At 46.4% G+C, this 20,269-nt stretch overlaps 1 protein-coding gene across 1 annotated transcript; it reads left to right on the forward strand.

The window, feature by feature from the left end:
* Positions 1–1,255: 1,255 nt before the first annotated feature.
* On the forward strand, positions 1,256–19,368 carry SLC15A3 (solute carrier family 15 member 3). The gene is made up of 8 exons (XM_053397304.1): positions 1,256–2,446; positions 6,365–6,663; positions 8,170–8,332; positions 11,576–11,686; positions 13,606–13,774; positions 17,281–17,439; positions 17,600–17,758; positions 18,075–19,368. Exons 1-8 carry the CDS (start codon positions 1,883–1,885, stop codon positions 18,206–18,208), a joined length of 1,758 nt encoding a protein of 585 aa, XP_053253279.1. The 5' UTR covers positions 1,256–1,882; the 3' UTR covers positions 18,209–19,368.
* The last annotated feature ends 901 nt before the right edge of the window (positions 19,369–20,269 follow it).

Raw genomic sequence — 20,269 nt, forward strand, 5'->3', positions numbered from 1 at the left:
GAAGGAATGCAAATATTAAAACAGTTGCATTTGGGGGTTTTTGTAAAGTGTTTGGGACAGTCCAATGGGCAGAGAAAGAAGCAGATTTCAGAATGAGAGGAAGAATTTTTTTAACTTAAAAAAAAATGGGAAGGAACACAATTCTTTACACCACAGGCTCTTGAAGTAAAATGCCAGTAGAGAAGTGTCTTTTGGCTACCTCCCTAAACCAATGCTTGTGCAGTGCTGGACTAGGAGTCAGAACAGTAATCTACCCTCTTCCAATTGGTACAAACCACACCTGCCTCACTTGTTAATTCCGTGCCTCTTCTGCAGGCCAGTGGTGAATAACCCTTTCCCCGACATACAAGTTTTTAGATTCCCTAAAAGTCCATCTTTCAAGAACATTAATACACATTGTTGATGTATATGGGACCAATAATTCCTCTCTTTCTTTCCTTTGGGGTCACTTGCGTTCACAGGTTAGGGGTGAAAGTGAGCATTGTCCCACTCTGTTGATTTCCATCATGCAGCTATGAGGAAGCTTAATGGATTGATGTCCCAATGAGGGATGTCCCACTGAGAGAGTTCTTGTCCAGAGTGCTGCAATAAGGGTGTTTTTGCTGACTCATCAACAGAGGGGAAGGAATGAAGAACATAATCATTTCTAGGCCTTGTTATTGAGGCAGACCACCTCTCTTTGGCCTGCCATGAGCTAAAGCAGATGTGCATCACTATAGGTAACACAGAGCCCTCAGGACACTTCCAAACCCCTCTCTCCAGCTACACACCCCTTGAGGTTTTCTGCCTGGTTGCAAATGTGTCCTTGAGGTATGATAATGACTCTTGCTTGTCTGGATGGAGGGCAGAGAGGGGCAGGTGAGTGTGTACAGTAGCATCCGTCAGGGCTGCATGGGTGCCTTGCTCTCCTGACTTCCCTATGCCATGCATTGCTGCAGATTACCAAGAGGTGAAGGGGGAAGTCAGTGGGGATCTCCGCACGGTGCAGCGTGGCATCGGATTGGTTCTGCCGCTGCACTGCACCGTGCCAGGCTCCCTTTACCTTCTTGGCAACCGGCAGCAACATGTGGCATTGGGAAGTCAAGAAAGGCACGCAGCTCCACCTGTCAGCCACTACTGAGTGTGTGTAGAAACTAGCCTGCTGTACAAAGGCACACATTCGCATTAATTGCTCTGCTCACTTTTGTCTGTCTCTGGCCCTTCCCATCACTGGCCAGCGGCTCCTGGAGGTTTGCTCAAAAACGAATTCTGCCTGTAGACTGAAAAAGGTTCTGCATTCCTGGGACACAAGGAGAGACAAATATGGAGATCTGGAGGGAGCTGCTTATTGTTGGTTCCCCCTGGGAATTTCCTGGGTTTGGGAAAGCCTTGAGCAAAATGCCTTCATGTGTGTGTTGGCCGGGGCGGGGAGGGAGGTTCTGTTGTAGTTGCCCATTCTCCTTCGTCTCATCTAGTTGTGAGAGCCTCATAGAAAAAGGCTAAACTTTTGGTGGCTGAGGGAGCCAAAGAGCAGTTTTGCTTTGTTTTTAAAGTCAGATAAATAGATTAAAGAGCTGTTGTTGTTTCAAAAACTGCTGTGAGAAGGGATGAAAGATTGTAAAGTGGGAGGGAAGAAAATATGATTGTGACTCATGGGAAAAGGGAACCAGCTCTGCCTCGCAGAAAATGAAAGTTTCCTTTCAGAGAAAAGAGCTGTCATATGACATCTGTATTTGAGCAGAGAAATGAGGAAGTGCAAGGAGCACTGAGAGGCTCTGGAGTAGAAAGAGGATCTCTGGGAAGAAAGACTCGGAGGAAAAGACACAGGCAAGAAAGGGAGAGGCCGAGAGAATAGGCAGGTAGCCAGGCTGATAAAGAACTCAGATCCCAAGACAGGGCTTGCATGGCCTCGCTGGGGGCCCGAGAGGAGCGGAAGCCCCTCATAAGGCAGGAGGAGGCCCCTGACAGGTCTGCCACATCTCCCTTTGAGGGCAGGAAGACTGCCTGTGCTGCTGTGCTGCTGGTGGAGATTCTGGAGCGAACCGCTTTTTTTGGCATCGTCTCCAACCTCGTCCTGTACCTCAACAGCAGCAACTTCAACTGGGGCGGCACCCAGTCTTCACGTGCGGCGTTGCTCTTCTTGGGGGCCTCCTACCTGTTTTCGCCTATCGGGGGCTGGCTTGCAGATGCTTACCTGGGCCGCTACTGGACCATCGCATTCAGCTTCCTGCTCTACTTGCTGTCGGCCTGCCTCCTGCCAGCCGTGGCCTCGCAAGATAGTCGGCTCTGGCTGTGCGGGGAGATGCCAACTTACCCAGTACAACCCGCCTGCAAAAATGGTAGTACGGACTGCAACCAGCAATTGCCAAGTCAATATTGTGCCCCTGTTATGTACAGTGGTCTACTGCTCCTGGCCCTGAGCATCAGCTCTGTCAAAGCCAACCTCACACCATTTGGCGCTGACCAGGTAAGAAGAGATCTGAGCTCACATCTACCCTTCCTATTTAAACAAGAAGGATACCGGTGCACTTTGCTCCTTGTTTCATGGGGTCCTTCTGTCTTCAATATACGTTGATTGAGTAAACACAATACCTCTGAAGTATATTCGAAATGGTTTGGGTTTTTTCCTTTTAAAGAATTCTGGGCACTTTGATTTATTAAAGGTTGCTCGGAATTGTAAATCTGTGAGGGGGAAACCAGAGGGCCCAGAATTCTTTGAGGGAAATAATGTGTTTTGGATGTGCTTTAAAGGCAAAGTGTATATGCAGCCTTTGGCTCATTGTCTCCTGACTCTTGTTAAAAGCAGAATACATCATTTTAGTTTATTTTTGCATACTACCTTATATCCTGCTTTTCAGTACAGATTTTCAGCAATAGCAATACAATAAAATGCAACATAAACCTAAATGAATTAAATCAAAAATAGAAAAGGCCTCCAGAAATTGAAAAGTTTTTACCTGCGGCTGAAAAGATAACAGGCTCAGTGTAAAACAAACCTCTCTGGGGAGGGACTTCTAAAGTAGGGGCCCTGACTAAAGCATCTTTTTCAGTATGCTGGTTTTTCTTCTTCTTCAGCAGTTTTTCAATTAAATGTAGCTTTTATCTTCCTATGTGTTATTTTTCTGAAAAATACAATAAAAGCGTTTTCGTTTTTTTAAAAAGTAGAATTATTGTTATCATCATCATCAATAACCCACCCTTCACCCTAAGATCCCAGGGTGGGTTATAACAATTAAAACACAATGTTAAAAACAACTTGAAACAACTTGCAATCACAGAAATAAAGCATGTCTTCAAAATAAACATCTAAGCTGTGAAAAGGCAGGGTAAAAAGTCCATCTTCAGGATTCAGCAAAAGCTGTGTAATGAAGAGGCCTCCTCCATGATAAGGGAATTCCTTCTCCTGGGTCTCCAACCCACTCCCCCCCCAAAAAAAAAAACCTCTGAGGGAAAGAGGCGTTCTTTCAGGTATTTGGGGGCCCAGACGTTTAGGGGTGTAGCATGAGAATGGTTTCTGATGTCTGTACCAATAGGGTCAGTACTTCTGCCATGCTCAGTTTCCACCCAGAACACCATTAAAACCAAACAAACATGTGTAAAAGCATCTGCAGCCAGGGATCTTTCAAATTTGTAGGAGATTAGGCAACTTCCTGACTGAGCTCCTTACAAAGAACGAGGAAGAGCAGTTTCTCCTTCCCCCCTGAGAGCGAATTGAATTTCCCTTATCCTAGTCCTAGAATGGAGCGACTTGTCTGCTTGTGGCAGAACTAGAGCTAAACCGGATTATTCTCCCCAAGTTCTCCATGCTATTTGTGGGTTGCAGAATTGGGGATGGGGGCAATTTTACCAAATATTCTTGGTGGGTTTATTTATTTGTTTTATGACCTGCTTCCCAGCGTTGGATATTGGTGGGTGAAGGAAGCAGTGGGCTAAGAAAGGACTGGAAGGAGTAGGCACCAAGCCCATTGCTTCCTTCAACTATATTAAGCAATTGTTTAATAAAATCTTAAATGAAGGAAGGGTGTAGCTCAGTGGCAGAGCATCTGCTCTGCATGCAGACGGTCACAAGTTCAATCCTTGGCATCTGGTAGGACTGGGAGAGATCTTTAATGCTAGAGAGGCACTGCCAATTGGTGTAGAGACAATACGGAGCTAGATGGGCAAGTGGCTTGACTTGGTATCGGCCATCTTGCTGTGTTCTTATTAAAGCTAGTTCCACAGTTGTGCCAACAATTAATGGATAACAAAATTCAGGAGGCCATTTTGGTAAATGTCCTCCAGAATGCAGCTGAAATTCCCCAACAGAACACAAAAAGAGCTTGCTGGATCAGGCCATTGACCCATTTTAGTCTAGCATTCTGTTCTCACAGTAGCCAACCAACAAGCAAGACTGGAACACAACAGCACTTTCCTGTCCTGCGGTCTCCAGTAATTGTATTCAAAAACATGACTGCCTTGAACTGTGGAGGCAGAGCATCACCATCACAAACCGTCCAAGTTTCTCTATTTTCCAGGGACGTCCCTGATTTAGAGAAGCTGTCCTGGATTCTGATTTGATCCCAGATTGTCCCACTTTTCCTTAGTATATGCCTATTTTCATTGGAGAAATGTTGGAGGGTATGGAGTTATCTGACCCCTGAGCCGTCTGAAGGCAATCCTGTATAGGGAAGGTTTCTTTTAATGTTAACGTTTTATTATGTTTTTATATATGTTGGGAGCTGCCCAGAGCGGCTGGGGCAACCCAGTAAGATGTGTGGGGTATAAATAATAAAATTATCATGGAATGGGACATCCCTATTTTCATCGGAGAAATGTTGGAGTGTATGGCATCATGGCTGGTACCCTTTGATAGCTCTTTCCTCCATGAAAACAAAAGGGCCAAGCTTCAAAAGGAGTTTGAAAAATAGAAACCATGTAAGAAATTTATTTTCTGAATAATTCTGGCTTGGTAGACGGACCAGTAGAATTGCTTTGCCCCCACCCCAATGCAGGAGAGGTTCAGTGTAGCTCCTGCAGTACTGATTGCCCCACCTTGTCCAGAACCTTCCAGGTTAACCCGTCATCACCTCTCCTTTTTAGATTGCGTCTTCACAGTTACTTGGTAGCTCCAAAGGTAAAGGGACCCCTGACCATTAGGTCCAGTCATGACCGACTCTGGTGTTGCGGCGCTCATCTTGCTTTATTGGCCGAGGGAGCTGGCGTACAGCTTCCGGGTCATGTGGCCAGCATGACTAAGCCGCTTCTGGCGAACCAGAGCAGCACACGGAAATGCCATTTACTGTATTTTTCGCCCTATAGGACACACAAAAATGAAGGGGAAATGTGCGCACTGACCCCTCTTGCTCTCCAGGCTTCAGGAAGCTCTCCGCAAGCCTTGGGAGCTCCGCGGGAGTTCCCATCGGGCTCCCAAGGCTTGTGGATAGCAGCCTGCATCCTGAAGCCTGGGGCGCGCTGCACAGCGCGCCCCGGGCTTCGTGCAGATATCGGGCAGCCCCACAAGCTCGGGAGACAGCGGGGAGGCGCAGCGCCGCCATCCCACTGTTCCCTGACCTGGTTTGGATTCCCCAACCTGGTTTTTTTTGGGGGGGGGAATAAAGGGGGGAAAAATTCCTTTATTTCCCCCCCAAAAAACTAGGTGTGCCCTATGGGGCGAAAAATACGGTACCTTCCCGCCAGAGCGGTACCTATTAATTTACTTGCACTTTGACGTGCTTTTGAACTGCTAGGTTGGCAGGAGCAGGGACCGAACAACAGGAGCTCACCCTGTCACGGGGATTCGAACCACTGACCTGCTGATCGGCAAGTCCTAGGCTCAGTGGTTTAACCCACAGAGCCACCCGCGTCCCTAAATGTGGCATAGGAACATGCTAAAGAGACGAAATAGTGCTCTCCTGCTCAAACTCCCACCCACCATTCAGTTTTTGTGCCTCTTCATTAAAGCTGTCCTCCCCCACCCACTTCCCCATAATTGTTCACCAGCCAAGAAGAAGCCATTGCCTCCCTTGCAGTGGATAAGTCTTCTCCTCACCAGGGTTTGGTGTGTCAGGATACAGCTGCCTCTGTCAAACTCGACCTCAGAGCCCCCTTGGTTTGCACCTCATTCAAATATCTTTTGTGGTATCCCACAAAAGAGTTTTCCATGTGTGCACATCAGCCTTGCAAGTAAGACCACAACCGTTATCAACCCCTATAAATGTTTACTAGTCCTAGTCCACTTATACTTGGACGGAAAGGACCCATTGTCTTTCAGGTTTTAAATATATCCCTTGTCACCCATGTCACCCTTGTCGGTCACATGGAGACAATTCTTACAGGGATAAGTCACACACAGGGATAAGTCTATCAGAACATGGTCTCACTCCCTTTTGCTTTTAAAAATGTGAAGGTGACGGACCGTGGCCGGGATGCCACCCGACGTTTCTTCAACTGGTTCTACTGGAGCATTAATATTGGGGCTGTGATCTCTCTGCTGGTGATTGCCTTCATCCAGCAGAATGTGGACTTCCTTATTGGCTATGCTATCCCTGCTGGCTGCCTGGCCCTGGCCATCATCGTCTTCCTCCTGGCTGCCCCCACCTTTGTCACAAAGCCTGCGGCTGGCAGTCAAGTCTACCCCATGTTCCAGTTGGCCTTCCAGAAAAGCTGCTGTGGCCAAGCAATCCAGAAAATGACCACCAAAACCAGGTAAAGCAGAGGATATCTCTTTTGGCTGGCCAAGGCCATTTACCGTATGGGACTTTCCTCTGAACAGTGCTGGATATGCGCTTAAGACTGGCATGAGCACCACTCGAAAAGCATGTGTGTAGCAATCGGTTTAAAAAACAAAACAAAACTTCTTTAGATCAGTCAGAAAGACAAGGAGTTACCCTTTACCTAGACGGCATTAACACAGTGCAGGTGTACAGATGCAGCAAATGAGATGGCAGAATCTTGAGGGAATTATGGACTTTACCACTTTAGGATGCAAGTAGGGGGTGGTATTAAAAAAAACAGGGTCCACCAGATAAAATGGTTCTTGTTTGGTCTGTTCTCTCTGATGTTAGCTTTCTGCTTTCAGAGAGTTTCTTAAACACACACACACAATAATTTTTTTAAATGGCATCCCCTGCTACAGTCTGAAGTAATACAGCCTATTTGACCTCTTCATTCTGCTGCATTTTCAGTCAAGGCCACATAAACTTATCCAAAGGGAATAGCTTCTTAATTAATTTAATATTCTATTTTTTCTATAATCTAGTGGAAAAAAGCACAGTGAAAACGTGACTAGCGAAGTTGAGCCCTGGAATCATTGGGAGCTCTCATATTATTTGGTTGGTCCACTTGTGTTGTGTGGAAAGGGACCGTATAAAAAGACCCCTCAAGAAGAGCAGAAAGTATCTTCCAGTTACAGTAGGTGAAGCAATGCATGCTTCTCACTCGCCAAGTTCACTGGAATCTGCCAGATAAGATACTGAGTCAGGCCATTAGTCCTTTGAGAGCAAGAGTGGGGCATCTTTGTTTCTCCAGATGGTGTTGGAGTTCCCATTATTCCTTACTACAGACCGTTTCTGAAGGGTCTGATGGGAGCTGTAGTCCAACAACACCTGGAGGGCCACAGGGTTCCCCATTCATGGACTAGCCCAATATTGTTTGCACTGACTGGCAGCAGGTTTGCCAAGGTTTTGGATGGGTTTTTCTTTGCCCTGCCTAAAAATGTCAGGAATTGAACCTGGAACCTTCTTCATCCAAAGCATATGGTTCACCACCCACAGAACTCTCCTTACGGCAAAGCAAACCTGTGGTCCTCCAGATGTTGTTGAACTACAGTCCTTGACCATAGGCCGTGCTGGCTGTGGCTGATGGGAGTTGTGGTCCTCTGTGTTATCTGATGCCAAGTTTCCTATCCCTTACAGCAGGGCAGGAGAAGAAACAATTCTCACTCTACTTCCAAACCATAGGAATGCACTCTCAGGGCCAAGGCTCAAAGGGACTGTGTGGACTTTGTGGGAAATAGATGGGTACTTTGTCCACCTTTGAACAGGTTGTTGAGTTCCGGGGAATGTCACTTCAGGCTCTGTAATAACAGTCTTGATTCCTATAAATGAAGTGAAACTGCTATTTGGGGATAAGAAGCCTACATGAAGCCTGGAGTGTGACCCTGGTCATGTTATAAAAGCCCTGATACACTTTTGCTGTTCCTTTTATCTACAGAACACATAGTAACCAGTCAGAAGCCGAGGCTAATGGCTCACTTTCAGGTCCAAGGACCCAGCCTGTGGGGATCTCACATGAGAATATTGCCAACTTCCAAGTGATCATGAAGATCCTACCTGTGTTGCTCACCCTCATCCCGTACTGGATGGTCTATTTCCAGGTAGGGCATGCCACCATTTCCCAATTCTGGTCTGAAGCCCTGATCCGTTTAGTGCAGGTATGGGGAAGCTGTGGCCTTCTGGATGTTGCTGAACTACAGGTCGCAGCATCCCTGACGGTTGGCCATGCTGGCTTGGGCTGATGGGAGTTGGAGTCCCAAAACATTTGGAGGATTACAGCTTCCCCATACCTGGTTTAGTGGCTGAAGTTAGAAGGAGTGGAGGGTTAAAGGATGTCCTTTCATTGCCAAAATGTTCTTAAACCATGTGTGACTTCATACTTGCATAATAATAGCACATAATAGTAATAGTGTGGTACAGGAACTCTCTCTATTTGGTCACTTTGCACTAAGCATGAAGCTTGATCTTTGGCCTCCATAAGCTCTTCGCCATCCTTAGCAGGGAAGCAAATTCAACTAGGATTGCAACCCACTGTGCATTCATGTGGGCTCAAGCCCAAACTTAGTTCCAAGCAAACTTGCATAGGGTGATCAGACTGCAAGGTTCCTAGCAGGGCTAGATTTGGACCTTTAGAGGCCATAAGCACTTAAAGGATTTTGGTTCCCTCTTCTATATCTAATTCAAAATATAAACAATTAAAAAAAACCATAAAATAAAATTTATTTTTTGAAATGAAATGAAACCTACAGTAAGATGGGAAACAACGTTTAGTTTTATATATTTGTATAAATAATGTTTGTGTTTGTTCAGCTGCACCATATGGTCCATGGTAAATCTGGCAATGGGAAATTTCTGTGGTGCCTCCCTTCCCTTGGTGCCCTAAGGAGGGGCTATAGAAAAAACAGGGTGTCTGCCCGTTTCATTTCCCCCTTGGTTCCTGTTGGCTTTTACAGCACAGCTGTAAAGTTGACAAGCAGTTACTATAAAGTGAAATGAAATGTACATTAAAAGCAAAGCTATGGAAGTAGAGGTGTTTCTATTCCCGTACATTTTTCCCCAACAAGGTCATAAATCCTTGTTTGTAGGTGAGTGGGTTGCCAGGGAAATGTGAAACCATTTATCCCAAAGAGATATTTGCGAGGGAGAAGGAGCAAGCGTGAGACAACAATAAAACAGATTATTCTAAATGTTAAAAATCGCTTAGGAGGATGTCTGTTTTGATACAAGCTCATGGTGTTTCCATACAACACGGTTTTGCTTATCCACTCTGAGGTGCTATGGCACTAAGTCAGCTGTTGAGAGAGGTCTTCCTTCTCCAAGGCACCAGGCATCTCAGAAGGGATAGGGAACTTCCAGGTGTTGCTGGACTCCATTTGCTACCACCCCTGACTGTTGGCTATGCTGCGTGGGCTTGATGGGAGTTGGAATCCAACAACAGAGGGCTACAGGTTACCTACCCCTAGAATTATTTTTAGTGAACCCATTTAATAATATGCCTTTTAACTGATTAACCAATTCATGATTAAAATCAGAGTTGTGCCAAAATGGGACAAGGATACACATTGCACAGAATACATGGCCTCTTATGTAATCAAACACACCCGGACACACTTTCACTGATTGCTGGGGATAGGTCTGCAAAACAGTGAGGAAATGGCACCTCATTCTGAGTAAAAGTAGGCGCCCTTTGTGATGTCATCGTGTAGCTAAATCTGATTGGCCAACTACAAGGCAACCCATCCCTGAGGCACTCAGATAATGAATTCCACTGTTCTTGCAGCATCTGCCCTGCAGATGACTGGGAGACCAATGTGTATTGAAGACCCATGGATGGGTATGGGCACATCAAAGAAAACCCTGTGCATCTGCTTATTTATATGGACTTTCAAAGTTTGTTAGTTTGTGTAGGCATGTGCTACATTTAAATCCCTGACTTTGCTCTATGACGGAATTCACGGTGGCATACAAGGGTTCTCCCCAGATGTTCTCCCCAGATGTTCTTCCCATCCAAGCACTGACCAGACCCAGGCCTGTAAACATAGACACCAAAATCTTGGTGCCTGGAGGAGTTTCTCTGGGTGACTCCTGGGGGCCAGGGCATTTTGGGGTTCCCCAGTGGTTTTTTTGAGGAGGCTGGGACCCTCAGTGTTCAGAGGGCCATGCATATGACATCAGGACATCGCCTTGGGCCCCCTCAAATATCTGGAGAAGCTGGCGCCTCTGCCTGCAAAGCTTCAACTGGCTGCATAATGGGACGCAGACCGGAACTTGGGCTCTACATTCCTCTTTTCCATTCTTTATTTGTGTTTCAGGGCTGCAACATATTCTTTGCTTGCAATGGATGAATAAGAGTTTATTGCAGATTCAACTAAGTTGTTTTGGGGTTTGTTTGTTTTTTGCAATTGTGACCCCATATATTACACAGGCTGACCCCACTCCTGTGTTTTTGTTTCCCTTACTTAAACCCTCTTCTGGTCTCAAGAGACATTTCTTCATGGTTCTGGCTGCTTTATAGGACAGAAATTAGGGGGTTTTGTACCATGCACAGGATTTGGGTGATAATTTCCAGTTTTGTAGCAGAGGCAACGGAATATGCAAATGCAATCAGATCTGCATATCTAGCCACCAGGGAGAGAACACATTAAATGTTTCTTATTGGCATTTAATATGATCAGGGATTTAAACAGCTCTGGCTGGCTTTATTAGATGCATTATTTGTGAGTTTCAGGGAGACTTGATATCACTGACAATGATTGAAGAGTTCCTGAATTTTACAACAGATTCATCTGTTTGTAAAGTTGGTGCAAAATTGTTTCCTTATTTCTTCACATCAAGGAATAACACAAGAATAGTTGTCTGTATGTGGTGGGCATTGCCAATGACGTCCAGACATTTGATCATCACAGAGCTTATACCAGTAGTTCCCAAACCTTTTTGGTTCCATAAACTCACTCCCAGTGCTGCTTACTCTACCTTAGGAGAAGTTTTATTAGTACTTTGCATGCCCCACTAAGGAAGATAATAACACAATAAAATTGAAAGCAGTAACAATTATTTGCAAATTTATTAAAAATCCAGTTGAAACTATTTAGTTTAGTTAATTCAACGAAATTGATTAGCTTGATCCAGATATATCAGCTGCTCAAAATCTGATTGTCATTTACCCTTCCAGTGCTTCCCTGCTGCCCCCTTGCCTCTTAACACCCCCCAAGTAATCCCCCCCCCTTTGGGAACCACTGGCTTAGACCTTGACAGTCAGCTGGGTTGGGGTCAATCAAAGACTCATGATCTTTCTAGCTGAGCATATATATCTTTAATGGCATTCCTCTTGTCTCGTGTTTTAGATGCAGTCAACCTACTACCTGCAGGGTCTGCACCTCTACATCCCCAACATCTTTCAGAAGAGTCAGTGGAACAACAGTGCTTTCTCAGTGGCCGCAGATGGCCACTATACGGTAGGCCATGAGAAACAATGCTGTGTGGTTTCGTTAGACCTTGAGAAGATGGTGTAAGACTGTCCAGCCCAGACAACGGAGCTTGTGCCAAGCTCTGTGCTTTAAGAAGGGGACGAGCTGTGGTAACTTGGGTCACATTGTGACAGATGTGGCACCCATCACAACAAATGTCTCTTATAAGTGGAGGAGATATGGGTGCTCAACAGCTCCAATAAGGAGGCTGAGCCTGTGGTGAACATCTTAAGGAACAACAGGGCTTCTTCAGGGAAGGGACATAAAGCAACAGCCTGGTTCTGCCCAGAGCAACATTCCTCCTCCTCTGCAACAGCCCAGGCACAACCCCTATTTTTATAAGCAGAATAGCTGCTGACAAGCTGCATGTGACTCTAGCAATGATAACAGGCCTCAGACACCACAAACAGAAGAGAAATTGTTCCACTTCCCCTCAGGCCCCAAACTGTGTTGTGCTAAGCTAAAGGGAGAGTTGAGATGGGAGTAAGGATGGGATGTATATGCAAGAGAGAGTGAGGGATTTTGGGAAAAGAACTCAGGCATTCATGTTGGCTTTGGACTTCTTTCTTAAGGGAATACCCTTCTGTTTCATGAATAGGAAGCAGTCTCTTTTATTTGAAGGACTTAAACGGCATTGATTTCTCCTTCCTCCCATCCTTTCTGATATTGCTTGCCCATCTCCTCAGCTTGGTAGCTGTGGTGCTTTTATTCCTGTTTCTCAACTTCATTCTGGGGAAAACATCCTCAGAATATGCAGCCATGATCCATATAGTGGTCTCTGGAAATCTGTTGATATGTGTGGGTTCATTTCCTTCTTGCAGGGAGCCAACCATACGCAGAGATTGCCACGAACAGGACTCTGCTTTTTGCACACTCTGTAAAACACTCTATTGTGGGGAATATGATAAAAGCACGAACATGTAATTGGATTGCTTGTATACAACCAACCCATGATAACTGGGGGTGAGAAAGCACACTGTGATATTGGGCAGCCACTACATGTTTAAAAGGGACGCGGGTGGCGCTGTGGTCTAAACCACAGAGCCTAGGGCTTGCCGATCAGAAGGTATGGGGTGAGCTCCCGTTGCTCGGTCCCTGCTCCTGCCCACCTAGCAGTTCAAAAGCATGTCAAAGTGCAAGTAGATAAATAGGTACTGCTCCGGCGGGAAGGTAAACGGTGTTTCCATATGCTGCTCTGGTTCGCCAGAAGCGGCTTAGTTATGCTGGCCACATGACCTGGAAAGTTGTCTGCGGACAAACACCGGCTCCCTCGGCCTATAGAGCGAGATGAGCGCGCAACCCCACAGTCGTCCGTGACTGGACCTAACGGTCAGGGGTACCTTTACCTTTACCTTTACCTTACATGTTTTGAAGGTTGTACCAATTGGCCACGGCAGTTGGGGACAGTTGACACAATCAGACTAGTGCATTCAATAATGTTAGTTGAGCAGAAGCAGTCCTGTGGTTCCTTCATCCCACTTACCACAGCAGGGCAACCATTCCTGGCACAGTAAATAAGGGTGGGATTGTGAGGGGTGAGCATTTGGGAGAAGCAATGACACCAGGTGTTGAAAGTGGTTGCTGAACTCTGCATGGACCCACTCACTGTGACAGTATGGTGGTGTGTATTGTCCCTTTGCAGCTCCATAGAATCCAAGCCTATTGCAGGCCATCCCATCAAACAGGTGTTCCCACATCCACTAGCTCCATAGAAGTGTCAATGGTATCTGTAAGCAGAGCTTTTTTCAGCTGGAACTCACTGGCACTTAGTTCCAGCACCTCTCAAGTGGGCACCATAGCCATTATAAGAGAATAAGAGAGGCATTCATGGTGAGTTCCTGCACCTCTTCTTCTAGAAAAAACCACACTGTCTGTAAATATATCTGAAGTGTGGTCTCTCTCTCCAGTTCCCAGATGCCTGGCTCCTTCTAGCTAATGTGGTGGTTCTGCTGGTCCTGGTCCCACTAAAGGACAGGGTCATAGACCCATTCCTGGCAAAGAGGAAGCTATTGCCTTCAGCACTGAAGAGGATGGCTCTAGGCATGTTCTTTGGGCTTGCCTCAGTTGTTGTTGCAGGTGAGTCATACATTAATCTGTATCAATCCCAACCGCTTCCAGACAGGCAGGGCCGTAGCTAGGAGGTGGTGAGGAAGGCCCCTATCAGGGGCACAGGCGAGGGGGCGCATGCGCAAAATTGACTAAAAAATATGTCCATAAATAAAAATATTGATTATTGCCTCATAAGAAAAGGTTTTAAATAAAGGGTCTTTATATGATATGTGGGGCCCTGTTTTTCTCTATTTTTTTCTGTCCCACATTCCTTTTTCTTTTAATTTCTGTGGCTATGGAGCGCAATCTGGACAGTTCTGCCAGGGGTGCAAGATCACCTAGCTATGGCTCTGCAGGCAGATAGCTCCAGGGGTGGAGGAAGGAGGGTGCAGTATTGGCGGACCGCCCCGGGTGTCACCACTGAGGGGGGTGGCAAAATGCCAGGCGCCACTCACCGTGGGGCCTGCAGTGCGCCTGAGCCATGCATCTCTCCTGGGAGAGACGCGGTGGCTTGGGTGCATGCGGGCTCCCACACTGCCCAAACGGTGTGCCCACCGCCTCCCCCTCAGCTGTGGGACGGCTGAGTGGCAGACAGACTCCTCGGAGGCCCCTCAGAGCATCCTGCCCCAGCTGGCCCCACCCCATGGGCTGCTGGCCCCTCCCCTGGGTGCAGGGAACGCGCACCACCCCAGGCACCCGATTGGCTTGCTCCGCCACTGGGTAGCTCCAAGTGCCACCCAGTCATTGCTCTTCCATTGTATCTACCACTGCAACTACAATGGACTTTATGTATCTCACTGTGTTCTGTTCTCATCAATGGGCATGAGTTTTGTGAATGGAACCATTTGAAACTCAGCACACATTCACTATAACCCTTGTGGGTGCCATTATAACCCCATGTTACTTTTAAAATTGATGTTTTACTTATATCACTAAAACACCTTTCCAAGTTTTATTAAAAACACTGAAAGAGATAACAGGGGTAATACACCATACTGCTGCAATTCTTCAATAATATTCTGACCCTACATTATAGTGTTATAATGCTAGATCTTTCTTTCCTGGTTTGTTTTTTTAATGTTATCCCTGGAAACACATTTTAGTGATAATTAAAACAAAAACAAAAACAGTAATAAAATGGTGCTCACCACAAATATTATAAATAATAAATGCATGCTGAGCAGTGACAGGTTCAATCTCTCAGTATGTTACTGTCCCACATCAAACCCCCACTCTTTAAGAAAGATGGAAGAGTAGCACTAAACGCATCTGCACATGTGGAGATTGTGCTGCTTTCCCATTCTTCGGGGGTGGGGGGGAGAGCTGGGCATTCTGTGTTCTGATGGAAGATGGAAGAATAACAGGAAAAATAGAGGAAGACAATAACGGGATGGCGATGCTTCCTGCAGAAAGTGATTGACTAATGCACAGCAATTCTAAAGTAAATGCCTCATAAGAGAAGCACTCCCCAGTTCCTATTCTTAGAGTAAAACCAGTTGAGCCCAAAGCATAAAAGATAATAGGTTTATCAGCCACCTTGCTCCAATGGAATCAGAAACAAGGATTCAGGAATAAGAAATGCTATTTTATCAGTTCCAGGAATCAATTTGTATTTCATGAAATAGCATGCATTACAGTTGTCCCGTGATTATACTACTTCACAATGCAGATGGGGGATTGTAGGTTTCTGAATTCCTCCGCCATGTAAACAACAACAACAACAAACAATAAAAACTCAGTTACCAGTACTTAAAAAATAGCACCCTGGGGAGAAAGCTAGGCTGTAACCCTGCATTGTGACATGTTATCCTTCCTTGGGAAGGGAACCTTTGTTACAAAGCGCATTCAGTCATGCCTTACACACACAAATACATACTACTCACTTACTACTAGAAGGACTATACAATCTGATTTTTTCTGAAGACCTGCCCTGAGCGTTGCAGTCCAGATGTCCAGGTTGCAGTCCAGATGTCCAGGTTGCAATGCAAATGTCAGGATGCTTTAGCCAGTGCTGATTGCCCACTAGGCCTGGCAACCATCAGCACAGGCTGTGCACTCCATATAGCTGCTTCCCTACAGTGTGCGCAGGGGTGCCCCAGGTCAAAGACGCCAATGTTTCCCTAGCACATTTTCTGCCTAATGAGCATTACTGTGGCCAGTTGGCATCATCAGGGCATGCTCACAATATATAGATATAGATTCATTCCAAACCCTGGCAAGGCTTTGTAGAGCAGTAGGTCCATCTTCCATGGCTGGAAGATGGAGAAGGGCAGGACAATTGCTGCATCAGCCCAGCACAAGAGGAGGGGAAATTAAATTGCTCTCCCCCTTGTTAGAAAGGCCCAACCCGGAGGCCAGTTGGAAATTCCTGCAGAAGCATCTAATGACCAGTTCTGGACATTTGCAGCATCTGGGAAACTCCTCCAGAACTTCACACTGTTGCTGACATTTAATGTCTTGACTGGGAGCGAGACTGTACTGTTTCCCGGGTTGTCTTATGTAAACCCAGTTTAGTCATGAGATGCCTGGCATGGTCTGAGGAGTCAGGAGCCAGGTTTGCCCTCACAATGAAAGGTCAATTAGGAACGCCTCCGTATAACTGAAACACCATGTATGTTCCATTCTTCCCTCATGTTAACGAGTTTGTGAGTGCCCGGCACCTATAATCCCTGGATCCAGGGTTCAGGAAACTTGATTAAAATATGTCAGGCTAGCTTCTTCATGAGGTAATCACCATCAAGAGAGAACAAAGGAAAGGCGATGAGCCATTAAGAAAGCAGTGGAGAGGGGGCTCTGTGCCAGATTGCAAATGGGTGGGGCTCTTAGATAGTGAGAAGGACAAAGCCTGTTTCTTAGAGAGCAGAGCTTTTTGTGGAGTGACCTAGAATAGGGAAAAGTTGCAGGCTGCAAAGGCAGAGAGAGAGAGAGTCATGGCTGATTTCTGCTTGAATCCAAGGCTGTGGCTATGGGAGAAACAATACCCTTTTGAGGTGTTAATGTTGTGAATCTCTCCATCGTAGGCTCAGGTTGCATATATGTGTAAATAACCATATTTCATAAAGACACCACAGTCTCCGCTGTGCCTCATTTACAAAAGGAAACAGAGGCACCAGGTAAGCATCTGGAACCCCTGGAATCTCACACTGTTCGGAGATTAGGGTGGCATGCAATTTTATGTTCCATTCTTTCCTGATCCCCTTTTGTGCTACACTACCTGTCTCTCAGTCATGACCATTAAAGAACCATTTACACCTCTTGCAATTGTGGCATGATAAGGACTCATTGAAACAGCAATCTGAGGAGGAGGGAGATTCATTTGAAGCATTAATTGGCAAATGGGAAAGTGCACAGAAGTGTACCACATGGCTCTCTTTTAAGCTGTTAGCTGGTGGAATACTCTCATTAAAGGAACAGCGAATGGTCCTGTACACCCACCCACACCCACACACACAGAGGCATGGCCTATGATTAAATATATCCTATCTGTGAAATGCATCATTCCTATGGGTCTAAAGGCTACTTCTGCTCAATAGGTGTTCTGGAGTCTGAGCGTCTGAAATACGTGAACAACAATGGGACCATCTCACAGAGAATTGGGAAGGATGTTTACAACGCAGCCCCGCTCTACATCTGGTGGCAAATCCCTCAATACCTGCTCATTGGAATCAGTGAAATCTTTGCCAGCATTCCTGGTAAGCAGCACAGAAGAGTTTTCTATGGCACTAGCAAGCCTGGAACTGCACACAATGGGAAAAGCTGCTGGGAGGGGGTCAATGGAAGCCTAAATACAGTTATGGTTTAAAAATAGCTGGTACCTTGCTCTTCTGGTTAACCAACACTCCTTTCTCCCAGGGCTGGAGTTTGCCTACTCAGAAGCTCCCAAATCCATGCAAGGAGCCATCATGGGTCTCTTCTTCTTCATTTCCGGCGTGGGATCACTTTTAGGATCTGGCCTCCTGACATTGCTCTCTCTGCCGGCCGATGGCTGGATGCACTGCCCAGAGGATTTCGGTAAGTGATACAACATCTGCTGCCCTTTAGCTACAAGTAGCGGGTAAAATCAGACTGTGGGGCCTCTTGACATGCCCCTACTAGGGTCTGGGCTTTGGCCTTTGTCCGAGTTATAACGGCAGGGCAGTGTAGGCAAGAAAGGAACCTGGTGTGTCTGAGAGGTTGCAAAGAAGGTATGCTGTCAGGAGGCTGCTGTAGACAGAGAATACGAGGAAAGAATTGCCTGGAGTGGTGAATGCTGCAGTCCCTGGCAATGGGACTCCCTGCTGCTGGCCTGCTTTGTGTACACTAATGGCTCTCCCTTTTTCTCCCCTAGGGAACATTAACAAATGTCGGATGGATTATTATTTCTTCCTGCTGGCCGGGATTCAGACAGTAACCTGTGTCCTCTTTGTCTGGATCTCCATCCGCTATGAGCGCCTCCGCTCTGCTGGCCGCGAGGGCAACTAACACCCTCTGCCTTCTTCTTCCACCGGACTGCAAAGAGGCGCCAGAGTCCCCTGGATCTCAGCTTGCTGCAGAATCCCCACCACTGTAGCCTATATGGTTAACTGCTGGGACGTTGCGGAGGCCAATGGTATATAAAAGGATTAGAGAAATTAATTGGGGATAGAGCCGTCAGTGGCAGCCAGCCAAAGACGACAACCGCACGTTCAAAGTGTCATTAACGTCTTAGTTCTTGAAGCTGAGCCCGGGGAGCCCAAATTAATTATCCCGGGATATAAGCCACTGTGACTAAGTCACACGGACCCGTTCTCTGACCTGGCAAAGCTGCTCTCGCTCCTGTGAGTACTTAACATTCCTTTTGCAGCTCAGCTGTCCTTTTTGGTGGGGGGATTAAACCCCAAAATAAGAGAAGAGTTCTCCCTGTATCTCTCCTCCCTCTACCCCTCCCCCCTCATGCCCAAGCCAATGACAAGACCATTCTATCTTTAAGCCACTGTGCAGCCTTCTTGAAAGTCACCTCCTCGGGGAAATTATTCTCTCTGGCCAAGGGTGTAGCAAATGGAGATGTGGCTGGTGATGGGTTAAGACATCAAATATATACAGCAAAGCTTTTCACACAACGAAATCTGGTGTGGAGGGATCCACAGTCCTCTTCTGAGAATGGACATGGCCTTTAAGGTGTGCACCATCCATTACTAAGAGCCAGTTTTGTCACAGAGAAAACAACACCTGTTGCCCTGCTTCTGGGGAGCATGGCTTCTGTTGCATGAAAAAACGAAAGTGGCAGGCCTGGGATTTGAAGAGCACAACAGTGTTAATGGGATGGGCCCAGAGAAGATGGAAAGGAATGGCACTTGTGGAATGGGGACTTCCTGACTGCTCCCTCCCACCTCATGGCAGCCCTTAGACACAAACATCCAGCAATGGCAGGAGGTGGGGTATGGCAGGGACTGCAATGGGACAGGGAAATCAGAGGAATCTGACAGGGGTGTCTTGGGGAAGTTTTTAGTACTTTAAGACCTCTGTGGATCCAAGCACTTGTATTTTGAACTTATGCAATGTGAACCTATGTCACTTCATTCTACATGTGGGGAATACAGGGATAGAATTATGTTGTGGAATGGAAACATCGGTCACTTTCAATTAAAAAAACAATCACCCAATGTGTTTCTGATCCTGTGACTGAACAAACTTCACTTGCAAACGTGAGCCAGCACAAAATCTAAAATACGTTTCAATAATTGCTTTAGTAAGCCTTCTTGTGGCCTTTTAAGTCCATCTCAGCATTCCTTTTGGAATGCAAAGAAGAGTAGAATTATCTTTGCAATGCCAACCCCAAAAGTGAAAAGCTGGTTTCTGTGTGGAAGAAGCCTGGCATAGATGTGGGTCAAAGGCGACAGGTTGTTCCTAGCGTGGCATCTTTAACTTAGCAGGGGCTTTGATCTGGACCACAGTAGCAATTGCACCCAGCTGGGCTGGATTCCGCTGCAGCTCGTGTCAGCTCAGTGCGCTGGATTTGCTCTTCAGCTGTCGTTATGAATTTTTAAAATTAAAATCAATGCCAAACTCCCTATAGAAACATTCCGTGCTTGACAAGACTCCCGTAGAATCCCAGAGAGAAGTTCCACAGGGCCTCGTCTTACTTTTCCTGGTAATATGAAATCTAATCCTAAATGATTTATGACCAGTGGGCCTGTAGCTTATCGGCATATTTGAGGAGTGACAGGAGGACGGAAGGTGGCAGTTAGAAAAGCCTTCCACAGAGACAAGTTTCAAGAGCGCAGAGGAGGAGGGGGCTCCTGTCAACTCAAAATGCATGGAGGAGGGGTTTTTTGGCAGGTGTCTCCTGCAAGGATGGGGAAAGCGATACTTGCTGAATTTCCTTCCATACAGGGAAAAATTGGTGGTATGATAGCATCAGCTCTAGGTTGGCTAAGACACCCCTCCTGCATTGAGTCCAGCCCCTCATCACAGTTCTCACCAGCTGCTGCCCCTCTTCCTCCTCTGCCTCCTCCTGCCACCACCTGCTTGTTAGCCGCAGAAAGCCAATGAGCACCCAGGCAG

Source organism: Podarcis raffonei, chromosome 1 (assembly GCF_027172205.1).
Source record: "Podarcis raffonei isolate rPodRaf1 chromosome 1, rPodRaf1.pri, whole genome shotgun sequence".
NCBI classification, from domain to species: Eukaryota; Metazoa; Chordata; class Lepidosauria; order Squamata; family Lacertidae; genus Podarcis; species Podarcis raffonei.